At 45.4% G+C, this 14681-nt stretch overlaps 1 protein-coding gene across 1 annotated transcript; it reads right to left on the reverse strand.

Annotated features, from left to right (window-relative positions):
• Positions 1-1161: 1161 nt before the first annotated feature.
• LOC115537275 (neutral cholesterol ester hydrolase 1-like) lies at positions 1162-10264 on the reverse strand. Its single transcript, XM_030349057.1, has 5 exons — positions 9994-10264; positions 9136-9358; positions 6784-6853; positions 5300-5471; positions 1162-4506 (listed from the first exon to the last, which is right to left on the reverse strand). Exons 1-5 carry the CDS (start codon positions 10126-10128, stop codon positions 3883-3885), a joined length of 1224 nt encoding a protein of 407 aa, XP_030204917.1. The 5' UTR covers positions 10129-10264; the 3' UTR covers positions 1162-3882.
• Between the last annotated feature and the right edge of the window lie 4417 nt (positions 10265-14681).

The raw sequence follows: 14681 nt of genomic DNA on the forward strand, positions 1-14681 counted from the left end.
AGCTATTTAACGTTCACGCTTTTGGATCAGTGGCAGTGAGACAGGTACGAAGGGGGAGAAATTAAAGTCAAGGTGGTTCAGTGAGACGGGTAAAGATGTTTGTGCGTGTGTGTGTGTGTGTGCGCGCGTATATGTGTGCGTGTAAAGCTACACACTATCTGGCTGTTCTTGATTAGGGTTATTGTTGAACATGATGTGGAGGCTCTGGTTCCTATAGGACCTTGTGCTTTTTAACTCTTACCAACCCTGGTATGCAGGGCAGCCCAGTGAGAACATGGAGGGAGGTTCCAGCCTTGGGGATCTACTACGCGCTGAGATATTGTATCTACAACGCTTGATGTATGTTGTACGTTCGGGCACTTAATGTATGCACTTATTGTATGTTGCACGTCCTGGGCTGGCACTTAATAATAGTACTAAGCATTATGTAGCATCTTATCCTAGCTATCTGTGTTGTAAACGGGGAATGGGTTAACCTAGTGATTGTGAGCTTGGCACTTGGTTCTGTGAAATCCTTAGTGTACCGACAGCGATATATATTGTTTCTTTCTTCTGAGAAATGTACTTATTGTTATTTGCTTTGGATGGATACCCATTCCTCGAGATTCATTGAGACCACCATCTTTTTAGTTTCTTATGGTCAACTTGTTGAGTTTTATGTTCAGTGGAGATGATCTCGTTCATAAGAGCGCCCTTTGAAAAGAGACGATATGGTAAAGAACAAGGGAGCAGAGAAACCACCAAAAACAAGTCAGGAGAGTTTGTTCAGAGATAGGATGGGGGACAAAGAGTTGGCATTGGCGTGCTGTTCTGGGAGGACAGACTGGTCCTGAGCACATATAATTATTCAAAGTAGACCTGCTTCTGGTTACTGGAGAAAACGAGAAGAATTTAACTTGAGGAAAGCAGTGCGGTTGGTTGATTAATGGCGTGTCACGGTTCATTAATATACGCGTCCGATTGTATTCACGGAAATGTAAATATGTCGTCAAATGTTTGGAAGCTTTTCACCGTTGCCTCTTGAGGACCATTTGACGCCACCTGCTGTCAACAGTGAGAGTTACACACGAAATATTTTATATTTACAGGGAGTAGGTTAAGAAAGGTCTTCATGCTGCTCGTAAAAATGAAGAAAGGACAATAAATGCAACCAAACTACTATTTATTTGTTTGGTTTGATAAAAGAGAATAATTTTTATTATACCCAGAAAAATAATAATCCCCAGGGAAAAAATACAGTTTCTTATTTTATATAATGTGGAAAGTAATAAGCCCTCTATATCAGGGTAATAAAGAACATTGCAATAAAAACTGTTCTATAATATATCCATTAAAAATATTGTCATAAATTATTCACAAAATACAATTTCATCTTGACAAATCTCTACTCTTAATTACAGAAATACATTATTTAAACAGATCACTCAAATACATTCAAGCATCCTGAATACCACAGATTATTTCCATTAATAGCAGTTGTGACAAATCAAACATACTAACCGCAAAAAAACATAGATTTATTGCCATGTTTTACATCAATTTCCGTTTGCTTACAGCATGTATGTTTATAAATAAAAGCTTATGATCATCACCGTCAGTCATCCTGACTGAACCTAGAATCCCAAATCACAGTCAGTTATGATTTATGATTATTAATATCCGCAAATATAGTATCAACAAACATCTTTCAACGCTGTTGGTTCTTTGAATCAATGTGCTCCCCCTCCACCAATGTGAGACCCTCTGAAATCATACAAAATACAGCTAATACTGTAATACAGATTAAAGTAAGATAATCTCTTCACCCGGTGCAGAGTTGTTCTGTTTGTGCGAGAGGTTGATGGTTCACTCTTAGCTCTGCTACACAACGCGGTACACAAACCCAACAGCCCCTGGCTCTGAACCGCTGCCCCTAGCCTTGTATCTGGGTCTCCCCTTGAACTCTGCTTCTGCAGCCAAACACCCAATGACCTCTGGGAGATGTAGTCTGAATTCCTGCTTTTCACTCAAGAGGAAACTCTCCCCCCACCCCCCCAGAAAAAGCTCAATTTTAAAGGCTGAAAAAAGATTATTTCCTTTCGGGAGGGGGGGTTGAGGAATGCGGCTTGTTGTTTTCATTCAAGCTCGATGTCCAACTAATCTTCTACGTATAATAGATCCTATCGTTCTAATTATTGGTAATGAGGACGAAGAGGAAGAGTGAGGGGGCGGATCTGGCTCATGGTTGCCGCGGCGATGTGAGGTCATCGACCCCCCGGCCAGCGGGTCTGCTGTGCAAAAACAAAACAGTGGTCTCCAAGGGGGGGGGGGGGGGGTGGTGTGTGTGTGTGTGTGTGTGTGTGTGTAATATAAGCTCTAATGTGTTCTCCCCAACCTCACAGCCGCAGACTCGGCCTTGCTTTCTTTGTATCAAAAACACACACACAGACATACACACACTTTTTTCTCTCGCTCGCTCTCTCGTGCACACTTACTCACTCACCCACTATCTCATTTACTCACTTGCTCTTTAACTCAACCCCCACACACGCATTCCCCGCATACGCCACGACGGGTCGTGGTATGGTCTGTGTTAGCGTGTTAGCAGGCTAGGTCTGCTCGGACAGTATAGGTAGTACGTTTATAGGTAGTATATGATGTATTTTAGTTTAACTCTTGGTACTTTGGGACGTTTCAGTGCTAGGGGTTCAATCCAAAAGCACAAAGCTGGTTTAAACCGGACTCAGCGACTCATTTAGTGGTTTTATAGATCGATATATACAGCATTTCCTTGATATGATATATTTTGGCAGCATTGTTTTGGTTGTATAAGTGGTCATTTTTGTATTTGCATAGCGCGACTCTGAATCTTTTTCGAGAATTCCCAGAAAAACAACAACAGCGATTGTCAGCATGAATCTGAAATCAACACGAGAGAATCAAACGTGTTCCCGTTCAGTCCAGACCCCCGTGTGCAGTCAGTCGTGTCCCTGCTGAGAGCCTCATCACCCCCCGGCCAAGTGCTTCCAATAACAGTCCCTGGAGGTGTCTGGGGCAGGGTGGGGGTCCGGACGAGACCCCATAGGGTGAAGCCCGACCCCTCCGGCCCACGGATCACCTCCTCCTGCTCCTCATGGCCTCACTTCGCTCCTCGTACGCTTCCAGTCCCTTCCCCGGTCTCTCCTGCTGGGGGAGGCGACGGGAGACGACGCTCTTGTAGCTTCCGGACCTACCGGGATTCTAGAAAGTTCTGCATCGACACGCACGGTTCCATCGTGTGTTTCTGATTGGTCCGCTCGGGGTCCGGGTCGTATCAAGAATATATTTTGTAGAACATTCTGTGGCTCTGTCGAGTGGTTCCATTGGTCGTCTCTCATCTAAAATATATTTTCTAGAACAGTATGTGGTTGCACAAGTTCTTCTATTGGTCGTCCAGGGGTTTTGGTCGCGTCTAGAATAAGTTTTCTAGATCATTTTGTGGTTCTATCGAGTGGTTCTATTGGTTAGCTAGCGGTTCTGCTCGACTCTAGAACACGTTTTCTAGAACATTAATTGTCGTTCCGGTTCGGGAATTGGCTGGTTCTATTGGTCGTTGAGGGGTTCTTGTGGCCTCTCAAATATATATTTCTAGAACAGTATGTGGTTCCATCGAGTGGTTCTATTGGTCGTTGAGGGGTTTTGGTCGCGTCTAGAATAACTCTTTCTAGAACACTCTGTGCTTCTATCGAGTGGTTCTGTCCGTCGGCTCGCCTCTAGAACACATTGCCTAGAACATTCTTCGTCGTCAAGCGTTCCACTCGAGCTCCCTCCTGCATCCGGAACACACTGGATAGAATCGGTTCCGGACCCCTGGTGCCACCGTGCGCCCGCCCCCCCCCGGCCCCCCGGCCCCCCGGCCCCCCCCTAGAGGTTCTGGTCCAGCCAGCGGATGTAGTTGTCCATGCTGCGGCGGCCCACGGAGGAGCTCACGGGGGGGTAGGCGAACACCATGCAGCCGTGGAAGCCGTCCTCGTAGTGGTCGCCGGTCACCTCCACGCCGGCGTCCCGCAGCCGCCGCGCGTACATCAGCCCGTCGTCCCGCAGCACGTCGAACTCGCACGTCATCACGTACGCCCGCCGCGGCGTCCTGGCCAGGACCCCGCGCTCCGCCAGCAGCGGCGCGGCCCGCACGTCCGTCAGCGCGGGCACCGCGTCGACCACGCCCGGCGAGCCCGTCGCCCTGACGACCGGCCGGTAGTGCTTCCTGCGGCCGGCGGGGAGCAGGGCGGTCCAGTCCAGTTTGGACCGGTGCGCGGCAGGGAGGCCGGCCTGGTCCAGGGAGCTGTGGTTGTTGGCCAGCAGTAGGGGCTCCAAGGCGGGGTCGGCACCCAGGTACTGCAGCCAGAAGCGGGCCATGACGGGCCGGTACAGGATGGGCACGTCGTGGTTCTGCTGGTAGGACGCCGTGTGGAAGTCGAGGGCCTGGAGGACCGGGTAGACCAGCGCCTGGGCCTTGAAGCGGACCTCCAGGCTGGAGTCCAGAGCCAGCTGGGGGGGGGGGGGACAGAGGGGGGGGGTTAGTGAGACTCTGAGGGAGGACCCTGGCCCCCCCTTATCTGAGCCTGAGTATGAAGTCTGGGCTTAAATGCGAAATCTACAATGTGGGACTTTAAAAGGAGTGACACTGATGCTTAATATCAGCCCTTTAAGAAGTTATACGTTCACATACCTTTGGATGTAAATCCGTTCACATCAGGTGCTTTAAGATAGAGTGACAGAGAGTGAGTGACCGAGAGTGAGTGAGTGAGTGAGTGACCGAGAGTGAGTGAGTGAACGAGTGACCGAGAGTGAGTGAGTGAACGAGTGACTGAGTGAGAGACTAGAGAGTTAGGGATGAGGGAGTGAGAGACTAGAGAGTTAGGGATTAGGGAGTGAGAGACTAGAGAGTTAGGGATGAGTGAGTGAGTGAGAGACTAGAGAGATAGGGTGGAGTGAGTGAGTGAGAGACTGAAGAGATAGGGATGAGTGAGTGAGTGAGGGACTAGAGAGTTAGGGTTGAGTGAGTGAACGAGAGTTAGGGATGAGGGAGTGAGTGAGGGACTAGAGAGTTAGGGATGAGGGAGTGAGTGAGTGAACGAGAGTTAGGGATGAGGGAGTGAGTGAGGGACTAGAGAGTTAGGGATGAGGGAGTGAGTGAGGGACTAGAGAGTTAGGGATGAGGGAGTGAGTGAGTGAACGAGAGTTAGGGATGAGGGAGTGAGTGAGCTGCAAACCCAGAACCCCCCCCCCCATGACGCCTAACCAGACCTCTCAGACCGAGTGTCACTGTGGGGGGGCTCACCTCTTGGGCCACGGCGGCGGCTAGGTTCCCCCCCGCGCTGTCCCCCGACACGCAGAGCCTCTGGGGGTCCAGTCCGTAGCGCTCCCGGACCCCCGCCGACAGGAAGGCCCTGGACGCCGCCATGGCGTCCTCGTACTGCCCCGGGAACACCACCTCCGGGGCCAGGCGGTAACTATGGCAACCGGAACACACACACACACGCACACACACGCGCAACCCACACACACACGCACACACAGGGTGAGGACGACGTGGATGAAGGGTAGTGAGGGTGATTCGAGGGGAAGTACTTTTATTTTGAAGGATGTTAGGACTTTAGTGTGTGAGTGACACAAGGCTAACGTCGGATAACTGATACTGTGGTGTCGAGCTTCACCGCTTTGTAGTGTTCTTACACGCACATAGAATGTGTTTTTTTTTTAGGGCTGTCAAGCGATTAAAATATTTAATCACGATTAATCGCATTAATGTCATAGTTAACTCACGATTAATCATATTTTTTTTCTATGCTAAATATCCCTTGAATTCTTTGTCCCATTAATTTTTCTCATTTTAAAGCTTTTATCAACATGGAGAAGTGCATCGGCTTGCCTTGTGCAAATGTTTTTTTATTGATAACAACATTGGCATATACTGATCAAAACAGGACGGTACAAAAAAAAAGCCTATAATGCAATTTAACGATGCACATACAAAGATATGCCTTGAACATAGCAGTCAGGCTACTGCTTCTTTGTTTTGAGCCCAAAAAAAAAGATTTTTTTTTTTTTGCGTTGATCGCTATAATAAAATTAACGCCGTTAAAATTGGTTTGCGTTAACACCGTTAATAACGCGTTTAACTGACAGCTCTATTTTTTATTATACTCTATATGTGGTTTAGATGATATCATAGTGTGATGTGATATGCTTTTATTTAAAGGAAGGTATGGTTGGTGAGAGCATTGGTTGGATAACATTTGTATGTATTGATGAAGCATTGATAATTTTTATGATACGATGAAAGTGTTAAGGGGTATTGAGATATGTTTACCAAAGAGTTATTTTGAATGAATATTACAGGATATACATACTTACTATATGCTACATGTGAACGTCCTAAAATGGCGCAATTTGATTGGTTCATTATCTCGGGATATTGGGCAATATCCCATGATTGAGATCTCAAACTCGGTATATTGCGCGACGGTCGTCTCGTCACAAATAAATCCTAACAAAAAGTGTTATCTTGTTTAGTTTTGGAGTGTTCACGTGTAGTAAATACTAAAACAATTATTCGCCGAAGGCGAAGTGAACTATTCACGGAGCCTGGGGTGATGCACACCCTGATCGAGAGATTATACACAACTTTCAATTTGCAGGACTGTTTCATTGCGTGTATAATCTCCCTGATCAAGAGATTATACGCAGCTTTCAGTTTACTGGACTGTTTCAGTGTGTATAAAATGCTTCAGGGTTCGAGGCAGGAGAAGGAAGCAAACCTACTCCACTGACATGATGACCGCGTCGAGATCCTCGGCCATCTTCCTAGACAGAAGGTCGTAGGATCGCATCCCTGGGAATCACACAGATAAAGGGGAGGGATTTGTTAACAAAGCAGATCAAATCTAGATCAGTGTCCTGTCGGCGAGCATGGCCGAGCAAGAAAACACCGAGCAAAAAGTCACACTAAGGTTTTTTGCTGCTTCAGTTACATACATGTGTGCATAAATGATTAATTGTGCTACTCCCTTTTGGTTCAAACCTTATGTGCCTTCTTTATTTAGGGGCTTTGGAAAGAAACAATAACAAAAAAATATATTGAGGATCAACAGAGCAACAAAGATGCACGTTCACCGAGCACAACGAGCTGCTTATTAAGTAGAACAAGCCTATGGAGAGTAATGCCAGAGTCTAAAAGTTCTCTATCTTACACTCTCTCTCTCTGTCCCTGTATCTTACTCTCTCCCTCTCTCTCCCTCTCTCCCTCTCTCCCTCTCTCTCTCTCTCTCTCTCTCTCTCTCTCTCTCTCTCTCTCCCTCTCTCCCTCTCTCCCTCTCTCTCTCTCTCTCTCTCTCTCTCTCTCTCTCTCTCTCTCTCTCTCTCTCTCTCTCTCTCTCTGGAAAGGAACTCTTTCTGTCCTTTATATATACAGAGAGAAGAGGTTAGCCAGCTGTCCTCAGTGCAACGTGAGTCACGAAGTTATGGTTTTGAAACTCGGAGTTTAGTGTTTAAAGCTTTTCCCTGGTATCTTTTCGTACCCTTGTCTAGTCAAGACACAGAGTAACCATCTTGTGCAGTAAGGCAGATAATGAATAGTACAATCCACACCCAGAAATCTGTTCTTGTGTATTCACTTACCAAAATTGTAAGTGAATACAATTCACTTACAATTTTGTAAGTGAAACTTACAAAACAATAATCATATTGTGGTCATCATTAACAAGTGCATGAATAAACTATGACGAAATGTTCAACAACTGAGCCTTTGTTATAGAACTCAAAACAGAGGCAATCTGTTTTTAAATGCTTCAAACTGAATTCTGCGTTCAACTTATTAAAATCGAGTGCTTTTAAATAAAGACAACTTATATATCACAGACGCACAAATCCCTAACAGTACCAGTGTTCGTTTAGCGCTCCGACGAAGTCGCCCGATCAACACCAACTTCACACTGATCAGACGCCATTTATGTGTCCGTCGGCTTTCAGGCTGTTGCATTGTAGGCAGGCGCCGCCGCGGACCACAAGCTAACGTTAAACAAGGTCTAATGGTGCGTTCCAGAGCCCATCCAAAGCAATGGGATGTGGGACCTATCCTACCTGAACTGTACTAGCTCCTACTTGGTGAAGTGGGGGTAGGCCGATCAACCCCCAGTTCGCTAGTAGGAAGTTCCACTTCGGCGGTGGGATGTTCCACTTCGACAGGCATTCCAGTGCACTTTTCTTAGTTGGAGGTAGGATAAGTCCAACGTCCCACTGGTTTGTAAGGGCTCTGGAACGCACCGTAACAACTAATGCTGCCATGGCCTTGGCCCCTTCAGCGATCTGGGGCCCCTGTCGTCCATACGGTTAATGTGGTCATTTGGGTTAACCTAGTGATTGTTAGCTTGGCACTTGGTTCTATGAAATCCTTACTGTGCCGACAGCGATATATTGTTTCTTTTTTCTGAGAAATGTACTTATTGTAAGTAGGCTTTGGATAAAAGCGTCGGCTCAACGCCCTGATTTGTGTAGCGTCTTATCCTAGCTATCTTCGTTTTACACGGGGAATGGGTTAACCTAGTGATTGCTAGTGCTGGGCACTTGGTTCTATGAACATCCTTACTGTACCGACAGCGGTGCGTTGTTGTTTCTCTTACTTCTGCCAAACGTACTTATGGTACGTCGCTTTGGATGAAATTGTCGGCTAAATGCTCTAGGTGTAAATATAAGGGGCCACTCACACTAGGGCCGCGGCCCCGTGCCCGAGCTCATTTGTATTCCTGGCGCGAGCCTTCTTTCTTTATAGGTCCATGCCCTTCTTCCCCACAACAATCATTTTAAACAATGGCGGCAGGCGGTTCACGAGTGGGTTTACGTTGGTGCGACAGTGAAGTCGAGTGTTTACCTGAAATTTGGGCCAGCAACAGCATTCAGTCGCAGCTGGACACCACGCTTGGTGATGACGTATTTATCGTATTACGACGTGATGACGTATGTATGAAGGAGCAATCGTGCCCAGGCCACGGCCTTTGGGAGCAGTGTGACCACGGGCCAGCGGGGGGAGTGGGGAGGGGGGGGGGAATCGTGCTGAATCTTCCTGCAGCACGGAACAGGCAAACTTGCCTAGTGTGAGTGCGCCCTAAATGTACTCACGCCCGCTGGCCAGGGCCCAGCCCCCGCCGTGGAAGTAGACCACGCCCCTCTTCAGCTTCTGTCCGCCGATTGGCCGGAAGACACGGGTTGGCACGCCCCCGAGGAGAATGTCGCTGACGTCCACCGCGGGGCAGGAGCGCGGCCCGATCACCTCCACCCACGACACCACCTGGTTGATGAGGCTGACGCGATGACACACGCCCAGCGCGTGAGCCACGTCACCCTGGAAACACACACACACACACACACACACACACACACACACACACACACACACACACACACACACACACACACACACACACACACACACACACACACAGACAGGGGGGGGGAGGATCAGTTGAACCAGTATCTCCATTAGTGATTACAACCATGTTACAACCATGCATGTAGCTCTATTACACAGAAGTGTGGACTAGGCCACGATGAAACACTCCCAGGGCAAAGTTTGGATGAGTACACTCTGAAACCAACCTGACGTCACACCAGCCTATGTTTATTCGCTGTTAGTTTGACAGTGAACTACAGTGTTATTCACTGTTGGTTTAACAGTGAATAACAGTCAACAGCTTTTTATTCGGACTAGTATGCTGATAGGGTAGTTCCCCATGCATTTCAATTCAGTCACACTATGCTGCAGCATGATATATATATGTCGCGAAAATGTAATAATCTCCTGCACAAATAACTTTTCTATTCAATGATTCATTTGTTTAAACGCAAAGACCCAGTCATCTCGATGCATGCATCTGCGCTATTCTACACGGGTTAAACACATAAGATGCTGAACCTGCCATCCCTGAACCCCTACAGAAACGTTATGTCACTTCTTTAATTCTGCTGTTCGTTTCTCACCACATGCATGCAGCTCCGGAACAAGGCATCCAGCAGCATCAGCTTCCACGGCTCACTCACGCCGCTGGGCAGCGGGAGGTAGACGTAGTAGGCGACCGCCGAGAGCAGCACGGAGCCGATCCACCGGAGCTTCATGTCTGCGGGTTGGACGGAGCCGGAGACGCACCAGTACTACTCGGTAGTGTTGCCACTACAGCCAGCCCCGAAACCCAAACGAGCTTCGCCGATTTCAAAGTAAAAGTCGATAAGATGGTGTTCGTGAACTCCGCTTGTTAAAGTCGATAACTCTTGACAGGTGGTATGCGGGGAATGCGTTTTATTTTGAAATGTGATCCGCCGAAGCGATGCCCGGATGTGAGGTCACGTTTGGTGTTGCGTAAAGCGGTTGCCGATGGGAAATATAGTCGTTTTGTGTCTGATTGAATTGTAGTTCAGATGCAAACCGCTTTGCCCTCCGCTGTCACGGTCATGTATAAGTCATATGACATATAAGAGAAAGATTGTTTATGTAAACAATGCAATACTATGTAAAGTATTGCATTTTTTACATTTATTTGATAGAACGATAAGTTAATATTATAAGCAACTTTAGCAAATTGCTAATTGGCTAATAGCAATAATAGCCTTTCCACCACTTTTATTCGATCCGTTCATTAAGAGTAACCGAAAAGGTAATCTAGATAAAGAGAAAACGGATTGCACATGAAATGAACCGCATATGATTTATCGTCATACTTGATACAAGTACACAAAAACTACACTGTATGCTAGTTGATACATTTTTGGATTTGGACTTGAAGTCATCTATAATATCACGTCATTGTCTTTATTTAAACTGTAACAAAAAATGCTCTTACTTTAGGATTAAGAGCGTCCTCCCCTCTTCCGCCACTAGGGGACAGCGCCTCTCCTGATTCTCAGAATTCCCATCTCACTCTTATCTAAATGAACCGTTATCAATTCTGATATCAATTATCTTAAAAAAAGAAGCAATATCTTTGAAAACCATAAATGTATTCTTGCAATGTCTTCAGAGAAACATAGATCTATTTTCTCAATGCTGCTCTGAGTTTGAAAATATAGTACTATGCAGAAACAGGAGTCATAGAGAATTGCGTCACTTTCATTCCTCTCTCATTGTTGTTTATAGTCTCCACATGACATCACCTTGTGTTAAAAGTCCCTGCCTACTTCAAAGTTAAGGCGCAGGCTGGATCATTAACGAGACCAAGTGGACCTCTGGTGAAAATTAAGTGCACTGAAGTGTATTAATATTACATTTCCGAAGTACGTAATTCATAATTATGTACATAATAAATAAGTACATATGTGATATATTTTAGGTAGGCTTTAGGTCAAATGTACTTCTTCTGAGATCTATTGAAGTTCAATGTAGGTGTAGCAAGAAATATACCAACGCTGATGTAGTTAAAGTGTTGTTTCAGTATACATCCTGAAAATGTACTTCACTGATATTTTTCAAAGTTAATTTACAATATAGTTCAGATAAGGTGCATTTCTGCCAGGATGTCATTATACTGAAAATAAGTATACTACCGCTGTGCTACTGAACCTATGCTTTCAGTATCTTAAAAGTACACTTAACTGATCTTTTTCAAAACTTTATTTAGAACATAGGCTATTTAAGTATGCTTCTGCCGTAACACTTGAGGTAGGCTTTCAGAATACTTCTTACAAGTATACTTTACTGATCTTCCTTAAAGTTTATTTTGATTGTATTTCCGATGAAAGTGTATTCCGGGATATGTCATCAAGCGCATCTCTGATGATAAGTAGCCTATGCTACTGCTGTAATACTTGAAGTATGCTTTCAGGATACTTCCAATATAGCCTACTAACCTATTAACTGATCTTCCTTAAAATGTATTTTGAATAGATCCCTGATAGTGTCAACCAAGTTTCAACATCGCCCTTTCATGACTTTTCCAAAATGTGTCTTGTTCACTAACCAGTGTCCTTAAAAAAATAGGAAATTATATATTACAAGGTTAGAGGTAATTATCGACTTTATACGCTGTAAACAGGATCCCAGCTCTAACTGCAAATTCGCAATGTACCTTTTCTCCAGCAGGCGTCACCATGGTGCCAGTTTACTATACGATAAGTAATGAAATGGCAGACTACATTATTACCAATTTGAAGCAATTGCACTTGGGCCCAAATAACACGTTATTATTAAAAAAAAGTAAAGAAATAAAGTGGGGAATTAATCTTTCTACGCTGCCCAATGAGGACGCACTTGATTGACAGAACTTGCAAGGCGTTACGCCTCGTTTCCACATACGTACATTCTCGTATGCGATCCAACCGTCTCCGACCGAAAGTCCATTCATTCCTATGTGATTCTTCGTAATGTCCGATTTTCCTCCGAGGCTCCTCCCCTCCGTAAATTTTCTGTCCGGTATGTCCGTAATATACGTTCAAAAAATGTAACTTTCGCTGTCGTTTTACGGAGATACCGTATGAAAGTTTTATGTTTTTCACAAAACATGTAAGTACCTGGCAGGCCAAACTCCTCGCCGATCTCTTTCCAAGCCTGGTTGGTTTTGTTTTTATCTCTGTATATGTCGATCATACGGTATCTCCGTAAAACAACGGCGAAAGTTAAATTTTTTTAACGTATATTACGGACATACCGGACAGAAATTTTACGGAGAGGAGGAGTCTCGGAGGAAAATCGGACATTTCGGAGAATCACATAGGATTGAATGGACTTTCGGTCGGAGACGGTTGGATCGCATACGAGAATGTACGTAGGCCTATGCGGAAACGAGGCGTAACGCCTCGTTTCCACGTACGTATGTTTTTCGTATCCGTGCTTCCGTAAATTTACGGAAGGAGTCGCTAGTGTTTTACGTACGGACATTAATTTATTTACGGACAAAAGATGGGGGAGCGTATGATAATGGACGTTTTTAGGAGACCGGTACTTTGGAACATGAGGATCGACATATACAGAGATAAAAACAAAACCAACCAGGCTTGGATAATGTGCGTATGTGGAAACGAGGCGTTACGCCTCGTTTCCACATACGTACATTCTCGTATGCGATCCAACCGTCTCCGACCGAAAGTCCATTCATTCCTACGTGATTCTCCGTAATGTCAGTTTTTCCTCCGAGACTCCTCCCCTCCGTAATATTTCTGTCCGGTATGTCCGTAATATACGTTCAAAAAATTTTACTTTCGCCGTCGTTTTACGGAGATACCGTATGAAAGTTTTTATGTTTTTCACAAAACATGTAAGTACCTGGCAGGCCAAACTCCTCGCCGATCTCTTTCCAAGCCTGGTTGGTTTTGTTTTTATCTCTGTGTATGTCAATCCTCATGTTCCAAAGTACCGGTCTCCTAAAAACGGCCATTATCATACGTTACCCCATCATTTTGGCTGACCGTAAATAAATTCATGTCCGTACGTAAAACACTAGCGCCCCCTTCCGTAAATTTACGGAAGCACGGATACGAAAAACATACGTATGTGGAAACGAGGCGTTAGTACTCCTGGCAACCGTGATGACAGTAATTGATTCTCATTGTATTTGTGGTGCATTTACCACAGACACAGTGAGCACTACTATTTAGTCAATAGTTGTGTTCCCTATACTTCTTGCGCCCTGACACTGGCACGTCTCTGAAGGAGAGGATGGTCCACTCTAGGCAGTGTGCCGGGCGCAGACCATGTGAGTGATCTGCTTTCTGTTCAGCTGCCTTCTGAGCCAAGATCATTCCCCTTTCAGCTGTAAAATATCTATATTTTTGGCCTGTGCGCTGATTGTGATGGACGTGTGCAATGATGCCATTGAGGTCAAGGCTGGTGTAGACTACAGCAGCTGGCCTTCTGCGTGTTCCACCTTCCACCGCATAGCCCATGGTCATGTGGTCCGTAATGTTGGCCCCCATTCGGGTTTTATTAAAGCCGTAAATACTGTTCAACGATCCCTACTTTCTACGCATGATCCGATGAAGGCCGTGTTGTAAGGCAGGGCGATTAATCGAATTTTGATAGATGGACATTATTTTAGATTTGAACATTTACTTTTTGACCATTTTGTGTATTTTTTAAGGCGAAAGTTCTCAATGACAAAGTGTTTTTTTTGGGAGACATGCTGATAAATACTCCATGTTTTCAAACTGAAAAATAATTGTTTGAATAATTGTGATTTTAATATTGACCAAAACAATCGTGATTATTATCATTTCTTTCAATAATCGAGCAGCCCTACCGTGTTGTGCGCTAAAGGTGATCTGGTGAAGGCCATGTTGTTCTCTAAAGGTTATCTGGTGAAGGCCATGTTGTTCTCTAAAGGTGATCTGGTGAAGGCCATGTTGTTCTCTAAAGGTGATCCGGTGAAGGCCATGTTGTTCTCTAAAGGTGATCCGGTGAAGGCCATGTTGTTCTCTAAAGGTGATCCGGTGAAGGCCATGTTGTTCTCTAAAGGTGATCCGGTGAAGGCCATGTTGTTCTCTAAAGGTGATCCGGTGAAGGCCATGTTGTTCTCTAAAGGTGATCCGGTGAAGGCCATGTTGTTCTCTAAAGGTGATCCGGTGAAGGGTGTGCTGTTCCCTAAAGGTGATCCGGTGAAGGGCGTGCTGTTCTCTAAAGGTGATCCGGTGAAGGGTGTGCTGTTCCCTAAAGGTGATCCGGTGAAGGGCGTGCTGTTCTCTAA

This window comes from Gadus morhua, chromosome 23 (genome assembly GCF_902167405.1).
Source record: "Gadus morhua chromosome 23, gadMor3.0, whole genome shotgun sequence".
NCBI classification, from domain to species: domain Eukaryota; kingdom Metazoa; phylum Chordata; class Actinopteri; order Gadiformes; family Gadidae; genus Gadus; species Gadus morhua.

Bases quoted from the DNA above. Each gene is read 5' to 3' on its own strand.
- LOC115537275 (XM_030349057.1), bottom strand. From the start codon at position 10,128: ATGAAGCTCCGGTGGATCGGCTCCGTGCTGCTCTCGGCGGTCGCCTAC. The intron at 6,854-9,135 runs GTGAGTACATTT...TGTGATTCCCAG, and splicing joins CTGGGCCCTGGCCAGCGGGC to GGATGCGATCCTACGACCTT. The intron at 5,472-6,783 runs GTAGGTTTGCTT...CGGTTGCCATAG, and splicing joins GCGGTCATCATGTCAGTGGA to TTACCGCCTGGCCCCGGAGG.